The sequence below is a fragment of the Alosa pseudoharengus genome, unplaced genomic scaffold (assembly GCF_046254945.1).
Source record: "Alosa pseudoharengus isolate Yale_2024_CS ecotype anadromous, Long Island Sound unplaced genomic scaffold, YU_APseudo_1.1 YU_APseudo_1.1_scf_7, whole genome shotgun sequence".
In the NCBI taxonomy this organism is placed as follows: Eukaryota; Metazoa; Chordata; class Actinopteri; order Clupeiformes; family Clupeidae; genus Alosa; species Alosa pseudoharengus.
The window spans coordinates 17,930,456-17,950,455 of record NW_027468859.1 but is presented as its reverse complement, the minus strand read 5'-3'; the positions used below and the strand labels follow the sequence as shown (position 1 = coordinate 17,950,455).

The window sequence follows — 20,000 nt, the reverse complement described above, 5'->3', positions numbered from 1 at the left end:
TCAAACCTGTGTCTCAGTACATGTGTTGTTTATACTGTGTCTGTATGCGTGTGCTGAATGAGTATGTGTGTGCTAGCACTAGGCTGTGTCTGTTACAGTGTGACTCATGTAAGGGTGCTGCCTGCATCCGATGTGCTGTTCCCACACAGTAGCCCACATGCCTAAGGAGGGACCGGGGAGTGGAGGTGTGGCTCGGTGGGTCAGAGCTCCCCCCCAGGAGGACTCATCACCCCCCAGGAGGACTCATCACCCCCCAGGAGGACTCACCAGTTGTCTGTGGCGAACTCCACGGCAGTCTCCAGCATGCCGAACTTGTTAAGCAGTTTGACGGCCGCCTCGCCCCCGAGACTCTTGGCCCACAGGTAAGCCAACTGCTTTTGGGCTGCCGCACCCCCCTGGTTCTTCGCCACCTGTCCCCCGAAAACACACACACGCACACACATATACATACACACACGCACACACACAAATACACACGTAAAATATGCATCAATACTCTCACAAGGTGACACACAAACACGTCCAACAGCTTGCAATCAAACAGACACGAATGTGGAGTGTGCATGAACCTTCACAAACACCAACAACAACCACATATGCACACAAATGTGAATATAAACATGCTCTCTCTCTCTCACACACACACACACACACACACACACACACACATACAGACACACACAGAGACACATATTGACACCCATAGACAAACACACACACACACACACACACACACACACACACATACAGACACACACAGAGACACATACTGTATAGACACACACACACACACACACACACACACACACACACACACAGAAGAGTGAGGATGCGCCACTCCTGCCTCATGCGGAGCAGAAAGCCCACAAAAGCTGCGTGGAGCTGGGGAGCGGGGGCGGGTTGTGTGTGTTTGTGCGTGAGCGTTGTGCCAATGAAGATGGAAGAGAGAGAGAGAGAGAGAGAGAGAGAGAGAGAGAGAGAGAGAGAGAGAGAGAGAGAGAGAGAGAGAGAGAGAGAGAGAGAGAGAGAGAAGCGCATAAAAGCAGCAGGTCACATTTCTCTTTTGATTATAAAAACATAAAAACATTGTGCGTGTGACTGTGTATGTGTATGTGTATGTGTATGTGTATGTGTATGTGTATGTGTATGTGTATGTGTATGTGTATGTGTATGTGTATGTGTATGTGTGTGTGTATGTGTGTCTGTATCTGTATGTGTATGTGTATGTGTATGTGTATGTGTATGTGTGTGTGTATGTGTGTCTGTATCTGTATGTGTGTGTGGTGTGTGTGTGTGTGTGTGTGTGTGTGTGTGTGTGCATTCAGCAGGTGGTGTCTGACAGACTGGAGGGAAAGTATGGGAACAACCACAGAGAAGCAGACACATGCATTATAGATATTAACTGCCATCACATGCCCACTTGTTTATCAAGTAGCACTGCGTTTGAAGTGAGGCATTTATGCAAACACATCCAACTACGCTAACGACTTTCACTCCGATTTCCCCATAACGATTTCACATCATGAGACGACGATATCATGGGAGCCTGGTTATTATGCTTTAAAATGGGGGAGCATTTTAAACTACTGCCAAAGGCACATCAGACAATTTGTAAAAATCTAAAATGAATTTCCAGAATTTTGCATGACCTGACACTCAGATTAAGCCAAGACATATCCACCTTATGAGTCTATGAGTTAGGTTAAAGCGTAACTCTCGCCAAAAATGCAACCTAGGGTCTTTTTGTGAATGTACCCGAGTCAAACTTTCGTTTAAAGGCACACTATGCAGGTTTTTTAGCTTAATATGCAAGTTTTTTAGCTTAATTTACCTTCACTAAACAGCTTCAGAGTCATTGGGATGGTTATATGACTTTTTTCGGGTTGAATGGTGGCCGTCTCGCTTCCCCCTAGCGCCTGTGAGCGGAAAAACCACCCTTGCAACTGTGGGCCGGCGGGCTGACGGCCTCAGTGTCAGGAAGTATAACGAGTGTAACAAATTGCTTTTTTTTTGCAGGCACCGGCTAGAAAAAGGTAGCTATGGAGAGTCATGACAGAGCCAGCGAAAAAGAAGCAAAAACCGAGAAAACAGTAAGGAAATTGCTGAATACTGCATAGTTTACCTTTAAAAGCATAATTAGGACGGAAGTGCCACTTTTAAGATTGACTGTATTATCGTTTTTGGGTCAAATGGCCTTTTGAATGGGAGTGCTAGGAGCACTACTATTTTGTTGCAATCAAACTATGATCGCATCAAAATCACTATTTTTAAAACACTAAGAAGGCTTGACACAACATGAAACTTTGCTCGAAGTATCACCAGCGTTTCTCAAGCACACAGGTACACACACACACACACTCGCTCATAGATACACACACACTTACCCTGTAGGCTTCCTCCCACATGTCGTGACCTCTATACATGTGGACCGCTCCCTTCCACTCCTGACCCTCTAAGTAGTGGTACTCAGCCTCCTGTAGCCGATTCTCTGCCTCCAGCTCCTAAAGAACACACACGCACACGCACACGCACACACACAGGCACACACACACACACAGGCACACGCACACACACAGGCACATGCACACACACAGGCACACGCACACACACAGGCACACGCACACACACAGGCACATGCACACACACAGGCACACGCACACACACAGGCACACGCACACACACAGGCACACGCACACACACACGCACACGCACGCGCACACGCACACACACATAATTACATATTAGTAGATAAAAACACACACAAAGCCTCTTAAATACAAATCACACACACAAGCCCATTTAATTAGTTTTCCACGGTCATATGTGAAGGGCTTTAGAAGATGTTGACACTGAGGTTACGCTTTCAGTACAACCTTGTTTTGTTTGTCTGGCTGTGTGCAGGATGACACAAAAACTACTGTACCGATTTTTTTACCAAACGTTAAGAACGGAGAGGGAAAGGTGTCACATAGGTCAAGACCAACCTTTTTTCGGAGAAGAGGGATTCACCAAAAAATCCACAAATTTTGTTTCACTTCTCCTAAAGTTGTCCGAAATGGCATAAAGCATCTGACCTTGGTGGAGAGGTCTGCGCTCTCTGAATCTATATCACCTTCAGTTTTGTAATATTTCGTTTACACTCTGAAGGACAGCTATTTCTTGTCTTGCCAGGGGTAATCGAATAAGACCCAATATGGAGTTCAGCCCTCACTGTGCTTTCACTGCACTTTAAGTGCATTTGGACTTAGGACATGCTAACACTAGGGTGCTGTTTTAACACTGACTAGACAGCTCTCTACTTGATATCCGTTATTGAGAGGGCTCAAGGGGATAAATTCTAATCCTGTGCACAACTATCATGCAAATGCAATGCAAATGCACTGAATTTCAACCAAAATATACTGTATATGTAGCCTGACGTAGTCATACTCAATTCTAGTCAGAATATGAGTCTGATACTGCTCCATTGGGACGTAATTATGGGGCGTGTTTCAACCGATACAGGGGGGGAATGCCTCTGCACTCAATTGGATAGACCTAACCAATCAGAGCAACGAAATAGCTTACCGTGAGGTGTAGGAAGAAAACACACGAACCATCCTTCTTCTCCTATATCCCCTCCGTTTTTAAAAATAATTCTGTTGAACAGTGATATGCTACAAACATGTTAAGCTGGGAAAGGCTGTCGCAAATCCCTCGAACAGGTGGTCAATCAGAGATTTCAAACGAACGAGGGAACATGTCGCAATGCAACAGCGCTGTTTTCCCTTGATGAAAGTGAAACCACGAGTTTTCCCACATCTCAACTTTGGCCAAAGTTTTCAGAAATAATCGTTTTCAGTGATACAACCTCATTAAATAACATGAATTTTCAATATGGGGTCTTAAAAGCCATGTATCCTTCTAGCCACAGCGTTTTTGTTTCAAACATAAGCCTAATCTAAGCGTGCTCAGATGACGTGATAGACCAGGCGCTGTTGCTCACCTGTCCATCATCGTAAAGCCTGATTTGATTGGTCCGCCTGATATAGGGCGAGCATACTTCCACCACAATGAAGCAATGCCAGACCGAACTTCCCGACCTCAGTTGTGGGCGGGACTAAGTTCGGAATGGCACCCAGGCTACTGTATGTTAATTTAAAGCTGCAGTTGGGAAGATTTTTTTGATCATATTCACTGAAACCGACACTATGCTCCGACAGAACAACATAAATCAGCCGGTTTTAGAAAAAAACCCGCACTTCTACCTCCACCTAGAACCTATTACTTGTTTTGCAAAAATCCACAACTCCCGGTTCAATCAGAGCAGGGCTGTGTGAGATCTGACTGTCAATCACTGTCTGGTGCAGTCTGGTGTGCACTGACGAGCACAAACTCGATAAGAGGGTGCTCGGTGGTAGTTGGGGAGTGGGAGACGAGTGAGAGTTGTAAACATTCAACATTTTGGCTAAATCCCCTCAATCTATCAGACTTGCCAACTGCAGCTTTAAGGATAACATAAGACGCTTTCTTAAGCCACTCTTAAGCAGGGTCTTGTGCCGCAGTGATTTAGAGGCAACGTTGGCTAGGTGGGCAGGGCATGGGTGGACAGATGGACAGGTCACCTTGGCCAGGTGGACATGGGTCTCCTGCAGCAAGTCCGAGTGGTGGCGGGCCACCAGGCGGATCATATCGTCGTACATCTTGTTCTTCTTGTACATGGTGATGGCCAAGTCAGGCTGATCCACGGTGGAGAAGAGCCTGCAGAAGGGTACAAGAGTGGAGGTGAAGCCTTCACTGAATGATCTTTGCTACATCGATTTACCATCCAGAGTTCTCGCGAAACCACAATTTGAATTGTCTCTGCCAGACACTCTGGCAATGAATAATGATGCATGTTACTTTTACCCCTTGCATCGCAAGGAACCAATCACCAATCACAATCTGCAACGAATCAGTCAATAAACATTGGTCGTAGTGTTATCCAATTGCGTCGAAGTCCGGAATCAGTCAGTAAACATTGGTCGTAGTGTTTTTCATTATTCGTGGCCAGACCCTTAATCTTTCTAGATTACCAGGGTCTGGATTTTCCAGGCTAATCAAAGAATGCAATGCTATTAACTGAATGTCAGATATAGAGGCGAAATCACTAAACACCAGTCTGCACAAGAGTATACTCTTAAGGCGAAAAAAAAGTCCTTAAAAAGTAAAGTCCTCAAGAAGTTTAAAAAAGAACTTGGACTGAGATTGAGTCACTGACTGACTGAAACTCTCACAGCGTAAAAGGCATATTTTTGATTGCCTTCATTAAGTATAAGCCTGTCAAAAATTGGAGGTATTAAACCCTGCTATCAAATGATACAGACCATTTTTTTATTTTATTTTCACTAAGGTGTTGACTTTCTTCAAAAAAACACATTGCATAGACTTCAAAAAGGTTTGCTTCAAGCGTTAAATGTAAGCAGCCTTTCTAAGGAGCCCAGATAATGCACTGATACTGAAAATCACTGGCATTCTATTTGCTGCTGCTGCCACCGTGAATTCAAAACAAGCCTAAACTGGTTTTGAGAAAGATAAGCAAAAATAAAGTATACAGAAATCAACATGAAACAAGTCCCCAGAAAAACAGTTACTGAGTGAAATATTATTAGCCACCATGGCTCAGATATATAAGCTCCAAAAAGGCACACCCTACACCCCAGACATCTTGCTGTAGTATCTAACATAGAAAATCATTCCCATTCTTAAAAAAAAGTAGCTCTATATATAAATAAGAGGCTTGGCCCTCAAGCTGTGAACCATGGTAATGATTGGATTCTTGGGTTAGATTTATTCGCAATATAAGCACCAGCTGCCCGATCAAAGTCCAATTTGCTAGCAACTCACAATGGCGGCATGACATTTGTTTGGCGATTAGTTGCAGCAGGAGCCCTTGATCGTGGCGCACGGTGCGGCGTGGTGACATGGTCGGTGTGTGTGAGTGTTGTGACTAAACTATAAATCACATCCCTAAGCGACCCGCCAGTCTTGTGTCGCAACACTTCTGCCTTCAACAGCGATAAAAAATCCATTATTAATTTCACCCAGCCTGAGTGCTGATCAATACCACTGAAAACAGGAAGACGTAGGGAGAGAGAGAGAGAAAGAGAGAGGGTGAGAGCGAGAGAGAGGGAGGGGGGGTGAGAAGAGAGAGAAAAAAAGTGGGCGGAGTGTTTTGAAGAGTTAGGAGAGTTTTGAAGTGATGTAAGAAGTGAGACTGTATCATCTTGCAAAGGAAGGAGAAAGGTGGACAGACAGACAGCGAGGGAAGGAAATAAAACATGGCTGGATGGAAAAAAGTAAGAAAAAATATAAGGTAAAAAAGACAAAGTTGGGCGTGCGTGCGTGCATGTGTGTGTCAGTGTGTGTGAGACAGGAACTTTACCTCTCTGCTTCCTTGTACTTGCCCTCCGTCTCCAGCTCCTTTGCCCTGCTCACATACAGATCCGACACCTCCTGTGGGGTCATACACTTCACCGCCAGCTAGAGGAGGAACAGAGAGAGAGAAAGACAGAGAGAGGAAGAGAGAGAGAGAGAGAGAGAGAGAGAGAGAGAGAGAGAGAAACAGGGGGAAGAGAAAATAGAGGGCAAGTGGGGAAGAGAAAAAAAAGGAAAGGAAAAGTGAAGATAGCAGAAAGATGAGGAGAGAGAGTGACCGATTTGGAGACATGTAGAGAGCGTGGGCGTACGTGGACGGATAGGGCTTACGACTTGTTTTGGGAACCGTCGTTTTTTGGGAACCCTCTCCACCTCCGCTGAGGAAGCCCACTGAGAGGCCGGGGGCGCTGTCTGTCCAGCGCTCCATTAGGCCCAGAGCCAAAGCCCTGTGTGCCCCGCATGTAAAGCCATGCCCTGGGTTTGACCCCTTCTTAACCAGCGCTCTCTTCTACTGGAACAGGGATCACACTCCGCTACTCTCTCTGGACTAAGTTTAAAATCAAGGACATCCAGGACATCTGAAAGTGTTTTTATTTGTCTTTGGGTTTTTTGCCCATAGTGGCGTGTGTTTCTCCTTGCCTAGAACTAGATACAGTCTAGGTCAGGAGTGGGCAAACTACGGCCCGCGGGCCGCATCCGGCCCGCCAAGCACTTTCATCCGGCCCGCCGAGCATTTCATTTGGTTATCAGGCTGCTCGCTATTTTTTTCCTGCGATAGAGACGACGTTGGTTAGCTTTACTGCAAACTGCTTTTCACCCCCCTTAGAGAACGTTTACAATGTCAATGTCAAAACATCATGTTGAATAGAGATAACATCATGTTAAACGAAGTTAACTCTTAGTTATCTCCTTTGCAGCAGATCTAACGTGAACATTATGCGATCCATTTAATTGGGAACGCGTCTGCACTCACGAGAGGGAGAGAGAGCCACAGGTTCCAGCTGGCTTGTCATTGTTGATAATTGATATCTCCTTTTTATAAGAAACTTTTAAAAGGAAATCATAAGGGCAACAGTAGTTCCCACTACTGACCATTTAAAAACTGTGAGAGGGCCCAGCCGTAGGTACAGAACTAGCCATAGCGGAGCAGGCAGAAGATCATTGAGAAATAGACGTGAATTATAGCGACTGTCTTAAAGCGACAGTGCACAATTTATACATTTGTTAAACAGCATAAAATTAGCAGTATTTTTAAGCAATTCATGTTTTAAAAGAAATACTTTTCATACTAAATTATAGGCTATAATTTTTTTTTTTTTTATGTGTGTGTAGTTGGGGCGGGGGGGGGGGGGGTGGCTGTTGTGCGGCCCGCCGGCCAATTTTCAAAACGCAATGTGGCCCTTGAGCCAAAAAGTTTGCCCACCCCTGGTCTAGGTACAGTCTACCACAATTACTGTGATGTCATTAAGTTTCAATTTCTATAGATCTACACTGAAAACACAAAATACAAGGAAAACATGTTAAGACTCCTTGCCATATTTTAAGAACGGCAATTAATGAAAATGTAATCCATCTATGTGCTCAACTCAAATTTTCTGCATAAATTAATATCTGTAGACAAGTCATGCGGCTTCCATAGTTTGCCGAAATTGACAACTGTAACTCAGTAAACTTTCCTTATCTGCAGGGTAAATTTGCTACAACACCACGTTGCGTCCATACATGCTAATGAAGTAGTATGAAGTAGTATGTGATGAGTTGTGATGGTTTGTGTTTGCAGGCGTTCTTCTGACCCGTGATGACCAGAGCCCGTCTTCACAGCGGAGACGGCTCCTCTCACCTTGTGAGCCTCCTCCCAGCGCCCTGCCTGAGTGTACATGTCGATGGCCGCCTTGATCTGATCCCCTTTGACAAACAGACGCTCGGCAACCTGGAGAGCAAGGAAACACCAGGACATCCGTTAAGACATCAGGTTTTTTGGATGAATATACACAGACGATGACAGCTTTGGCCAAAGGTGAAGGACAACACTTTAGTATGTAAAAAAAAATACAGGTGTGTGTGTGTCTGTGTTTGTGTCTGTGTGAGTGTGTGTGTATGTGTGCATGCGTGCATGTGTGTGTATGCGTGTGTGTGTGTGTGTGTGTGTGTCTGAGACGGAGACAGAGAGTGTGCCGGTTCTTTTCGTTTTGTATCTGCAGTCATGTGCCAGCTGGTGAGTTGCGTCCCTGCTGAGTCGCCAGATTGGGCAAAAGCTGGGGCTCATACATCATCCGAAGCAGACACACTGCTCCCGGATCAGTTTTTCACCCGTTTAAGTCTAATCAATACCAGTCTAACAGTAAAAGAAAACCTGATCAAACTGCAACTCTGCTCCACTATGAGAAATTAGGCCACTTCTTGTGGCAACATTACCCAGATTTATTGCCAAGATGCATCCTTCTGTGTCAGAATAAAATCCTAGATTTAAGCAGTTCTGTGCTTCACTCTGTTGGCTCCTGTCCTCAGTGTTGCATAAAAACATTGGGCGAAAAGTTGTCCCACGAAGAACAAAGCTCTTCCTTAACACTTCCTTGGCAACCACATGTATTTACATTGATTTACTCCGCAGACACCCTCATCCAGCACGGCTTAACAAACGAGACCGATTAAAACCCCCAGGGCTGCCGGGCTGCCACAGGGGCCGATACTGCTGCTGTGCCGCTCTGCCCAGAGGTTCTGGCCCCGATCTGGCTCCGATCTGGCCCTGTTCCGGCGGTCAGTCCGGATCCAGCCAACTGTGCGTTTGTGTTTGAACTCATCTTGATTATTACAGGGGACAGTGCATAAGCTGACACTGTACTCTTGTACAGGGAGCATCATACTGGACTACTTGCTAATAATGCTTTTCCTCAGTTTACAAGAGTAAATGTGTGTGTGTGGGCGTGTGCTGACCTGCTTGTTGGGCTGTGGATGTAAGAGACTTCATCCTACGTTCTGCGTGAGAGGTAGTGTGTGTGTATGTAAGATGCAAATGTGCCCACAGGCTAACATTACATTATTGCTTGAATATGTGCTGTACAATACATTCAATATCCTTGACCTCTGCGCTTGTGTGAACTTACAGCTGTGTGTGTGAGAGAGAGTGAGTGTGTGTGTGTGGGAGCGTATCTAAATCATCCCTACTTCTGTATATGTACACGACAGGTGTCTGTGTGTTTATCGTATGTGTATGTGTATGTGTGTGTGTGTGTGTGTGTGTGTGTGTGTGTGTGTGTGTGCGTGTGTGTGTACAGACCTCGTACTCCTGTATGGAGGCATAGTGCTGGGCGATGCGCTGGTAGTATGTGCCTGCTCCGTGCTGTTCCTGCAGCTCCAGGATGTGCACGGCCTTCTTCCACTGCCGCGCACCTATGGCCGCCTCGATGGCCTTCTCCGAGCAGCTACACACGCGCAGGCACGCACGCACGCACGCACGCACGCACGCACGCACGCACGCACACACACACACACACACACCACACACACACACACAGATGTGTATCAAGAGTACAGTACAAGTACAAAGCAACTTTGAGTTGACTCTACAACTTTGAGTTGGCAGGCTGTATGTTATGACATTCCATTCAGGTGAAACAACAAATTACTATCGTAACACCCCCAATTATCGCCACTTTTGTTCAGAAATTCTAAAACAACGATGTTTTTTAACACTTCAAAATAACATTTACTAAATGAACCTTACATTTTTCAGTAGCCATAGGTGTGTATATTTGAACAAAATCTGGTTTGGTTCTTAACGGGAGCATTTTCTGCCTGAAATATCCGATTTTGTTTACCACGCTCGGAGTTATAGTGCTGGCCTGATGGGTCGCCTATTTACACCGTTTCAATGGCACATGGACGGTTAGACCGAGAATTCTCGTCGTGAAATTAAAATTCCACTGGAGCTCCAAGCGGTTGTGTACACACAGCCTTTAAACACTGTTTACAGCTCTTCGAGTCACGGTAAAATGTCATTTTTGGTACATAGCTAATTTAGATACACCTATGGTGTGGGTAGTTGCGTTTCTATAGGTGTCCGCTGTCTTGGTTTGTATAGAAATGGATATTAAGTGACACATACACGCAAGACGGTGGAAATACGGGACCGGTGGAAATAGGGGGAGTTACGATATAATGTTAAAGAATATTTTAGTATTTCTCAGAGTGGTTTAATCCTTCACTGAAGGAGAGAAAGAGAACAAGAAAGAAAGAAAGAAAGAAAGAAAGAAAAAAGAGAGACAGAGAGAAAAAGAGAGAGAAAAGTCTTCATTGCCTTCAACGCCTCTGTTTGATTACTCACTCCCCAGGCTCTTCTGCCTGCCCCTCTTCTCTTCTCTTCCCTCACCCCCTCTCTCCCATCCCTCCATCTTTCTTATCCTCTTTATTCTAGCACCAATCCCTTATAGTGCCTTGACTGGCCATCACTTTCTCACAATCTCAGCCACTCTCTCACTTTCTCTTCAAGCACTGTTGCTTCAATCACCCATTTTTTCCCAAAACCACCAAATGCAAACAATCTGGGAAAGAAAGAGAGAAAAGATAGAGCAAGTGTGTGTGAGAGAGAGAGAAAGAAAGAATGAAAGAAAGAGAGAGAGAGAGAGATGTGAGAACAAAGAGTGAGTGGACAGAAAAGTCATTACGAAAACAGAGACTGTTTAGTGTGCGTGTGTATGCCTACGTGCAACAAATTAGCAACATATTGGTAGTAGCAGCATCATGACGTTTCAGCAGTCTTTGTCCCTGAATTTCATCCATGGCAGTGAAACAGGTGAAATTGGCTGGATTCGAGCCATTATTGTTTTGCTTTTTTGCTTTTTATAATAGGCCACTTTGGGGGTTTTCCATCGATTCTTCATCTGTCAGACTTAGCAGTGTATGCTTCTTTTTGTCACACTCCCTTTGAAAGATGTCACTATTGCGATGCTTTCGTCCAACACTGAATTCCTTTCATGATTTGAACACACAAATGGCCTCATCCTCACTCCAGAAGTGCAAACTTTTAACCGTGCATTTCACCATGTTGTCAAGTTGTCAGAACAACGAACCAAGCTAACAAATTTCCTTGCATGAACATCACTGACATAAATCAATATTCGAAAGGGACATTTTCCGACGAATGTGTTTACATGCCCCAATAGTCGTTTAATACAGGCATATGCCAGAGGCCTTATTCAGGTTTTTAGTGATCGAAAAAGGATCTTAATCAGGCTACGGCAATTGGGTTAAGGGGTTTGCATGGCTCAATTCACAATCGGAAAATTGTCATTATTCCGTTTAAAATAGGAATATGGTGTGCATGTAAACACAGTCAGTGAGAGAGAGCGAGAGAGCGAGAAAAAGAACGCCCGAGAGAGAGAGAGAGAGAGAGTGGAAGACGAGAGAGGGAAAGTGCTGATAAGGGCTTCATTATCAGCGTGAGAGAGCGGGCCGTCCGTTATCTAAAGCCGAGTGCCCAGAGGAAGCCCAGGCGTCCATCGCTCCTAATGAACTCTCACCACCTCCGTCTGATCACTCACTCACTCACTCACTCCGACCCAGAGCCGCTGTTCTCTTCCTCTCCTCTTTCTTTCCTCTATCGCTCCCATTCTCTCTATCCTGGCGCTCCCCATCGTCCCTCACAGTGTTTCAGCTATCCCTCGTTTTTTTCTCACGGTCGCACACACACACACCCTCCATCTTCTGTGCTGTGTGGCCTTTTATATCCACCCTCTCTTTGTTTTGTTGTCGCTTGTGTGTATGTGGGTTTTTTTTTAGACCCGTCCTCTGGACTCCCTGCGGTCTCCGTGCCCAGTTCTTCTTCCTCCTCCCTGCTCCTTTGTGTGAGTTCCACTCCCCCTATTCATTCCTCCATTCCACCGCTAGTGTTAGCGTTTGCAGAGCACGCACGCACACACAAACACACACACACACACACACACACACACACACACACACACACACACACACACACACACACACACACACACACACACACACACACACACACACACACACACACACACACACCTCTTCCATTCTCTGGTCAGACTCACTCGTCACCTCTGCCTCCCTCCATCAGCTGTAAAAGCCCTCTCGTCATTGCAAGTCACCTTGTGCACCCAACACTGATTCAGTGTGGAGCAGATGTCCAGGGCTGCACTGTCCATTGGCCTCCTCCACTGCCCTCTACAGGAGTCATCACCCTGCTCCACACCTTTCCATCGACCATGCACTTTCTCTCTAATAAGCCTCTCTCTCTCTGTCTCTCTCTCTCTCTCTCTATGTGGCCTGTGCATGGTTTCACTATTAGTTCCTCAAACGTCTTTTCATTTCCTTCTGACTTCTATCTCTTCCTATCTCTCTCTCTATTGTCTCTGTGTCCCTCTGTATCTGTCTCACTTGGCTTCATTTCTCTCCTCTCTCTCTCTCTCTCTTTCTCTCTCTCTCCATCAGCTTTATCTGCTTTGGGCTTTGATTTTAAACTTCCATTCTTTCTGGGTCTGTTCGGCTTGGTCACTAACCTTCTCTTTCCATCAACTGCTTTCCCTATCTCTCCTCTCCATCTCCCTCTTTCTCTCTCTCGCTCTAGCACTCTATCTTTTGTTTCAGAAGCTGTGGTCACTCACCCGGACTCGATGTAGTGGTTGATGGCGGCATCCATCTGCTTCTGCTGGACCAGGTAGTCGCCCCAGGACTCCTCCAGCTTCACCACGTCCGCCGGGAAGGCCACGCGGGCCAGCTCCACCGCTGCAGCACGGACACACACGGACACACACACACACACACACACACACACACACGGACACGGAGACACACACACACACACACACCATCAGTGGAGAGCCCAAAGTGTACTAAGGTTAAGGCATGTCCTATTAGATGAGGAAGGACCGGTGGTTTTAATCTATTTCACATCCTCACAACATCTTGTCAAACCCTGCACCAATCACATTCCAAAAATAATGGTGGAGGTTAACTCATTGAATGCCAAGCTGTTTTTTGAAGCTTTGTCCTAGAGTGCCAGCAATCTAGACCATTGTTGATGATTTTTGTACAGCCACAGCATATTCTGTGTTATACTGTAGCTATGAACACATACAATGGCTCGTTTGAAAGCTCTCAGTGGGTGCAAACCGTCTATTTCTACAGAAATCGCAAGCTAAACAGTGGCTGGTTTTCATCAAAATCCCTGTTTTTTTTCTAGAAATGGAGATATTGCTTTTTTTTGAGTCACTATCACCGACATATTCGGCACTCTGGCAAGGGCGTGCCCTCTTGCAAGCGCGACTCGGCCTACCACCCACTCCGCCAGGCCCGGCTCGTGGTGGAGATGGAACTCCCTCCTCAGCACGGTGTTCAGTCACTCCTTGTAATGTTTTTGACCTGTCGTGGTCAGTGTCATCTTATCTTAGTAGAAAGGTGGACTTATTCAGCGTTGTCTGGCGAAAACGCACCTGCTGCAATATCTTTTTCTTCGACTTTTTCATTCCTCCCTTCAGCACCTGAGAAGTGTTGCCTGCAAAGTTTCTGGGAAGACATCTAACGAGACCTGCCACCTAGTGATAAACCCACGAAAATAAATGACCTGATTTTGACCTGGCGTGCATGTCACTGATAGGCTAATCAGTGACTGATTCGAAACAAAGCGGCAACCATCAAAAGCCGAGTTAAGATCAAACGTCCAGATAAAATGTCCAGATCTTGCGTTTTCATGAGTTTTCGATCGTCATATATTTCATTTCCATTCATCACAGAGTTCCCAAAATCACATATAAGGTGTGTTAGAGTGTATAGTTTCATAATTTTTAAAAATGTATGTTGGCACTCAACGCATGGGAAGGAAAAAAGTAATATTACGTTTTTGGCACTCAATGAGTTGGCCATGAATACATTTAAAGTGTCTGCAGTGCAGTCTGTGACAGGTAGCATCGGTCAGCAGACCTGTCCTGTCCTGTCCTGTCCACCCACCCTTTCTGAAGGCGCTGCCTTTGCGGTAGCACTCCAAGGCCCTCTGGTTGTTCCGGATCCTTGCAAAGAGGTCACCTGCCTGCAAAGTTGGAGAAACTTATCAGTGTTCATACTGAGACAGAGAGATGGAGAGAGAAAGAATAGACACAAAGCACGAAAGAGAGAGAGAGAGAGAGAGAGTGAAAGAGAAAAGAAGACAGAGGGAGATTGTCACTCCCCTCAGACCCCTCCTCGATTAAAAAAAGAAGACACCTTTCCCGACATCTGCGGCGGAGGTCCCACACTCCCAAGGCCTTGGGTAAGGTCTTAATTAAATAGGCAGCTCAGACAACAGAGGCCCCTTATAAGCAAACCCACACACACACACACACAGACACACACACACACACACACACAAACAAACAAACGCATAATGTACTCAAGACTCCGGCTTCTGCCTGTCTTTACCTTGGGCTGTCTTAATAATAACAATAACATCTGCCACATTTCCTTGCCAAACCAATAACAAGCCCGCCTCCTCTCCCTGTATGGTCGGGGTTTAGAGAACTCACTAAGAGCAGACTATAATGACTAGATCAACGACACGTTCACTCTGAATCTAATATCAATTTCCACATCAAAATGCTTAACTAGAACGACCCTAAAACGAGAGTGCAAACCTCCACCAAGACCAACATGTCCCATCTTGCAAAGTTAAAGAAAGTGGGAAAAAATCCACTTCAAAAATCCCCCCCCATCAAGCTTCATGAAAATGGGCCAGGAGGTTTTGGCCTAATCCTTCAAACAGACAAACAGACAAACAGACAAACAAATAAACGGTAATGAAAACATAAGTTCCTTGGCGAACATAATTATCTGTTGTTTGCAGTACACAGGAGGTTGACCATAGCCCACCGTCGTGACAACAACAGCGCGCTGACGTGACTGCTCGGAACGGATTACTGTGCCGCGATCGATACCAAAAATACAATCCTATCGATCTGTAGAATACATTCATGTTTTTTGCGCTTGGATGGATGACGCATTGAAAAGCTGGCCCCCCTTTCATCTCAGGGAGCCCAAGGGTTGCAGTCACGACTGCGGTGCCTCCAGCTTGGCCGGGCTATTACACAAACACAATTGGCAGGCCTGGTGGCTCTTGCTGACCGCTGGGAGGCTGAGTGCTACAAACGGATGAATGCAGAGGACACAGCATGACCCTGGGCACCGTCCCACTCAGCCAAAAGGACACGCAGTTGGTCACTGGCTTATCAAGGGGCCCCAATGTCACCTGCAGCCCCACCCTACCCCACACACACACACCCCAAGATGAAGGCAAAGGACTGCACATTACTTGAGAAGGCACACTTGGAGGTAAAATGCAGACCTGCCCCCCATAATATTTCTAGGGTCTTAAAGTATAGTGTAATGCACAATAAAATCTGGCATATTTGCTTGTTTACTGTCAATTTAACACACTAACCAAAACAATAAAAATAACATACCCTTCTTTTCTCTGACACCGTTAGCCTAGCTTAGTATAATTCACTGGAAGTGGGTTAGACCAGTTACCCTATCTTCTAAGTGAATTATGCTAAGCTAGGCTAACAGTCAGGGTGTCAGACTGGGTTATTGCACACATAGAGAAGAGAAGGGTATGAGTGCTCTAATGAGTGCTCTTAGACGGTAAATAAGATAATTTCCCAAAAAAGTTGGCGTGTTCCTTTATATATAACAGTTTCTTTAAGCATCATTTAAAACACACTCTCCCAGTAATGAGAATGATCTGTGTGAGAATATTCAAATGAAAATGGGCTGACTGAAATTTGCTGCGCTGCATTGCCTCTAAGTGTCGCCAACTGACGATACACATTAAAAATGTGCGTACGCCACACATATAGTGGTGTGGAGAAACCCGGGAGGAACGCACATTCTCTTGTTAATTTACTCTTGATACGTCCGACCGTGAGTGTGAAAGATGGCGTACGCAAAGTTTTAGTTTTTTTGTACATGAGGTCCTGGCCACTCATCGTCTCTGCAACGGTCCGACCCACTCACCGGACCTGCGTGAGAACATCTGAGTGACACGGCTCGGACTGACAGGCCCGACAAGGTACCTGATCGTTTTTTGGAACCCACCCTCTCGTAGAACTCGCCCTTGATGAGGGCGGAGGCGATGCGGTTGATGACGTCGACGTTGGCCGCAAGCTCGTCGCGACTCATGGCCAGTCGGGCGGCCTTGGCGGGCAGCCCTGCCTTCAGGTAGAGGTTGACGGCACCCATGTAGTCGCCCTCGCTCTCCTTGACCTCTCCGGCACGCTCATTCTGATTGGTCTCCATCAGCCAGGCGTAGTAGCTGCGTCGCAGGTTGTCCAGCTCCGGGTGGCCCTGCAAAAGACACACACACACACACACACACACACACACACACACACTTCAACACCAGTTTGATGCAGCCCTGTGTTTGGGTTGGTTTGGTTGGTTAGGAAAGCACAAAAGGCGTGCACATCCAACCAGAGATGGGGCTGGACACACATACAGGTCAACCACAAGCACTCTTCAGGGTTTGAGGCCTCCACGCTTGAGTGTGCGGACACTCTATGTCACCTGCCCGCGCACAAGCGGCAACATTTTTAACTGACAAGCATTCGATAAACAAAAAAAAGTTTTTTCTCAAACTGAATAATAATGGACGCGGTGGCGGCGGCAGAGTTGGCAGACACTGGTGTGTGGGGCTGTATTGAAAACAATGGAGTCTAATGTAACTGAATGTTGAAAGTGGAGTGCACAGCACTCATGTTGGCGCCTAGGAGCACAGGCCTTTAAAAGTCAGGCAAACTTCTGTGCCTGGAGTTATCAGAAAGGCTCAAAACCGTCATATATAACTATCTATTTTGAAATCTTACACTGCTCAGCCCACGCCTGAGTTTCCGCCACAGTGCCTGAGAATGTTGAAGTCCTAACACTCGGCACTCTTAAACACACTTGGTACTTTTTCGGCACCCAATTTTTCTCTCGCTTTGGATCCAACCACTAATCAACGAATCATTTGCTTCCCCCATATTCAAATCTAGATTTGCAGAAACACCAACTGGGCACGGTTGCATGTGTCCAACATCTGAACCACTGCCATCGGTGTCTCTGCAAGCGTCTCGCGCTTTGTTGCTGGGCCAAAGTGAGCGTTGTTCAGCTGGCAGTGCATGCAGCTGGTCAGTGCAGTTCAGTGTTCAGTGTCAGTGACTGAGAGGTCCCCTGCAGCTCTGCCTGTCCTTAGCTGTCACTGAAGAGTTTCTCAGCGATGGAGTTACCTTGGCCTCGGCAGCCGCAAACACACACACACACACACACACACACATACACACATAGATACAGACACACAAACACGGGCACCTTGGCCTCGGCAACGGCGATGCAGTCGTCCCACATGTGGAGCTCCTGGTACATTTCCATCACCTCATCGATGGCGTTCTGCAGATGGGGGTGGGGGTGGGGGGACACCGCAAACACACACACACACGCACACATACATACACGCACACACACATATACACGCAGGGTAAGGAGAGACAGCTGGGTAAGGGCACTGTGAACTACTTGTGTTCGCTCAGTTGTGACGGCGCCAATCTTCGGCGCTGGCACCGGGGGTGGTCCGGTGGGCATCTGCGTTTTTTTTTTTTTACCTGCTCCATGAAGTACATCTCTGCCAGCTTGTAATTCTTCTCCAGCATGGCCAGACGCGCCTTCACCTGGTAGTGCTGCGTGCCATCCCCACCCTGCCGGTAAAAGCCCAGAGCAGGGAGTCAGACACCACTCTCAGCCTAAGAGGACAAATGACCAACACCACACAGCATGGCTAACAACCCTTAGCTGTGAGCTAGCATTGCATGCTAACGCACCAGGGCACCTGCTTGGACAAAGACTGTATAAGGCAAGGCAAAACATTTGTAATTCAAATTGCTTTACAAATGAGATGAGGAAACATAAAAATAACAGATAAAAGTCGATCACTATGGTCCAAAAGTCTTTTACTTGAGACCCCACATAAGATTTATTATATCCATCCATTTTTGTAAATGAGATGAAAATCTTCTTGATTACTTTCCGTCTCGACGTAGCTGAAATATGTTTCAGCTGACGGAGGTTTGGAAACCTGCCTGTGGTGTTTATCCACCAGACTTGTGGGTCAGTCTGGGTGAGAGTGTTCAGCAAAAGAGAACAAAATGTGTCTCATCTTATGATTATGCTAAGACAGCAGCTAACAGGTGCTGCTCTGGCTCCTACCCATGTACTGATTCTCTCTCTGTCTCTCTCTCTCTCCCTCTTTCTCTGTGTGTGTGTGTGTGTGTGTGTGGGTGTGTGTTTGTGTGGGAACTTGAAAGAGGGACATGAAGGATGAAGCAGACATCTGTGCAAGCTGCAGTCTAATGGTGCCAGAAGCAAATACACACACACACACACACAAGCTCATATGTGCGCACACACAAACACATGACATGAAGGACCAGAGATTGAGAAGATTCTCATGCCAGCTTCAAAATAAAACACACACACACACACACATTCACTCAAACAAACACAAACACACACACACGTCTGGTAAGACTAGGGGGTTTGGAATTGGCCCCAAAAAGAGCTCAAATCCGCAGCAGACAGCGCCCCAACAGGAAGCACAGAGAGCTGAACATCTGTATATTTAGTGTGTGTGTGTGTGTGTGTGTGTATGTGTGTGTGTGTGTGTCTTGTTTGTGTTGTTTTTCTTTTCATGGCCCCTATAGGTGCACACCTCTTTTAGCGGTTTAACCTGTTTTTTGAGTTCATAAACTAACAAGGCCAAACTTGGCTCCAATCATGACAGATCCTCCCAACACTAAAATGTGTACGTACAAACTCCTTCGCCACGTGGTCCGCAATCCTGTTGGTCTCGTTGAGAAAGCGTGCTTTGGAAACATCACCCAATGCAGCGAAGCACCTAGAGCCAATGCAGAACCACAGCTGAAATCAACAGACTTTCACCACTATTATGGTTAAATATTAAAGAAAGACATCATCTCAAAGTAGTTTTAAAATGCAATAATCACACAGTGAATTTGGAATGGCATGCTCGAGGGTACAACCTTGGCATCCGTGAGGGAAACGGAAATTCTTTGCAATGACAGTAGAAGGGAAGGTTTTTATGTGTTTGGGCTTTGAACTACTCACTGGCCCTTGGGTCAAGGACAAAACAGATAATGATAATAACAAGACGAAGCTGGGTGCTAACCCTTTGAAGATGAGGTTCAGAGAAGCACTGCGGAATTGCTTCACAAAGAGGAAAGATTCTTTTTAATCTGGAAGGGCTGTGGGTAATCCTGATGAACTAAACACACTACATGGGAATAAACCACTACATAATTGTAGCAAACTTCACGCAAAACAATTATTAAAAACAAAAAAAAGGGAAAGCATAAGGACAAGACTGAGTCCAATCTGGAAGTCTCTTTTTCTCTTAGTTTCTCCCCTTTTGAGGCCTGCATCTATGAAACGACAAAGCAGGTCAGACAGAAGGTCTTTGATGGGATGGACAGGGGTGGGGGTGGGCGGGTGTGAGGTGTGAGATGGGATGTGGTTGCCATGACAATGGCTGAGTCATGAGGAATAGATGAAAGAGTGAGAAA

General features: G+C 46.0%; 1 protein-coding gene across 1 annotated transcript in view; it reads right to left on the bottom strand.

Annotated features, from left to right (window-relative positions):
• ift172 (intraflagellar transport 172) overlaps positions 1-20,000 on the bottom strand; it is a 55,664-nt gene that overhangs the window by 20,830 nt on the left and 14,834 nt on the right. Inside the window, exons 19-30 of the mRNA XM_076272121.1 lie at positions 19,231-19,315; positions 18,027-18,119; positions 17,737-17,814; positions 16,486-16,734; positions 14,368-14,446; positions 13,026-13,146; positions 9,674-9,818; positions 8,237-8,326; positions 6,404-6,501; positions 4,605-4,740; positions 2,385-2,501; positions 268-410 (exon numbers count right to left, since the gene is read on the bottom strand). Of these exons, the coding sequence (XP_076128236.1) occupies positions 268-410; positions 2,385-2,501; positions 4,605-4,740; positions 6,404-6,501; positions 8,237-8,326; positions 9,674-9,818; positions 13,026-13,146; positions 14,368-14,446; positions 16,486-16,734; positions 17,737-17,814; positions 18,027-18,119; positions 19,231-19,315 (1,434 nt within the window). The remainder of the gene's footprint in view (positions 1-267; positions 411-2,384; positions 2,502-4,604; positions 4,741-6,403; positions 6,502-8,236; positions 8,327-9,673; positions 9,819-13,025; positions 13,147-14,367; positions 14,447-16,485; positions 16,735-17,736; positions 17,815-18,026; positions 18,120-19,230; positions 19,316-20,000) is intronic.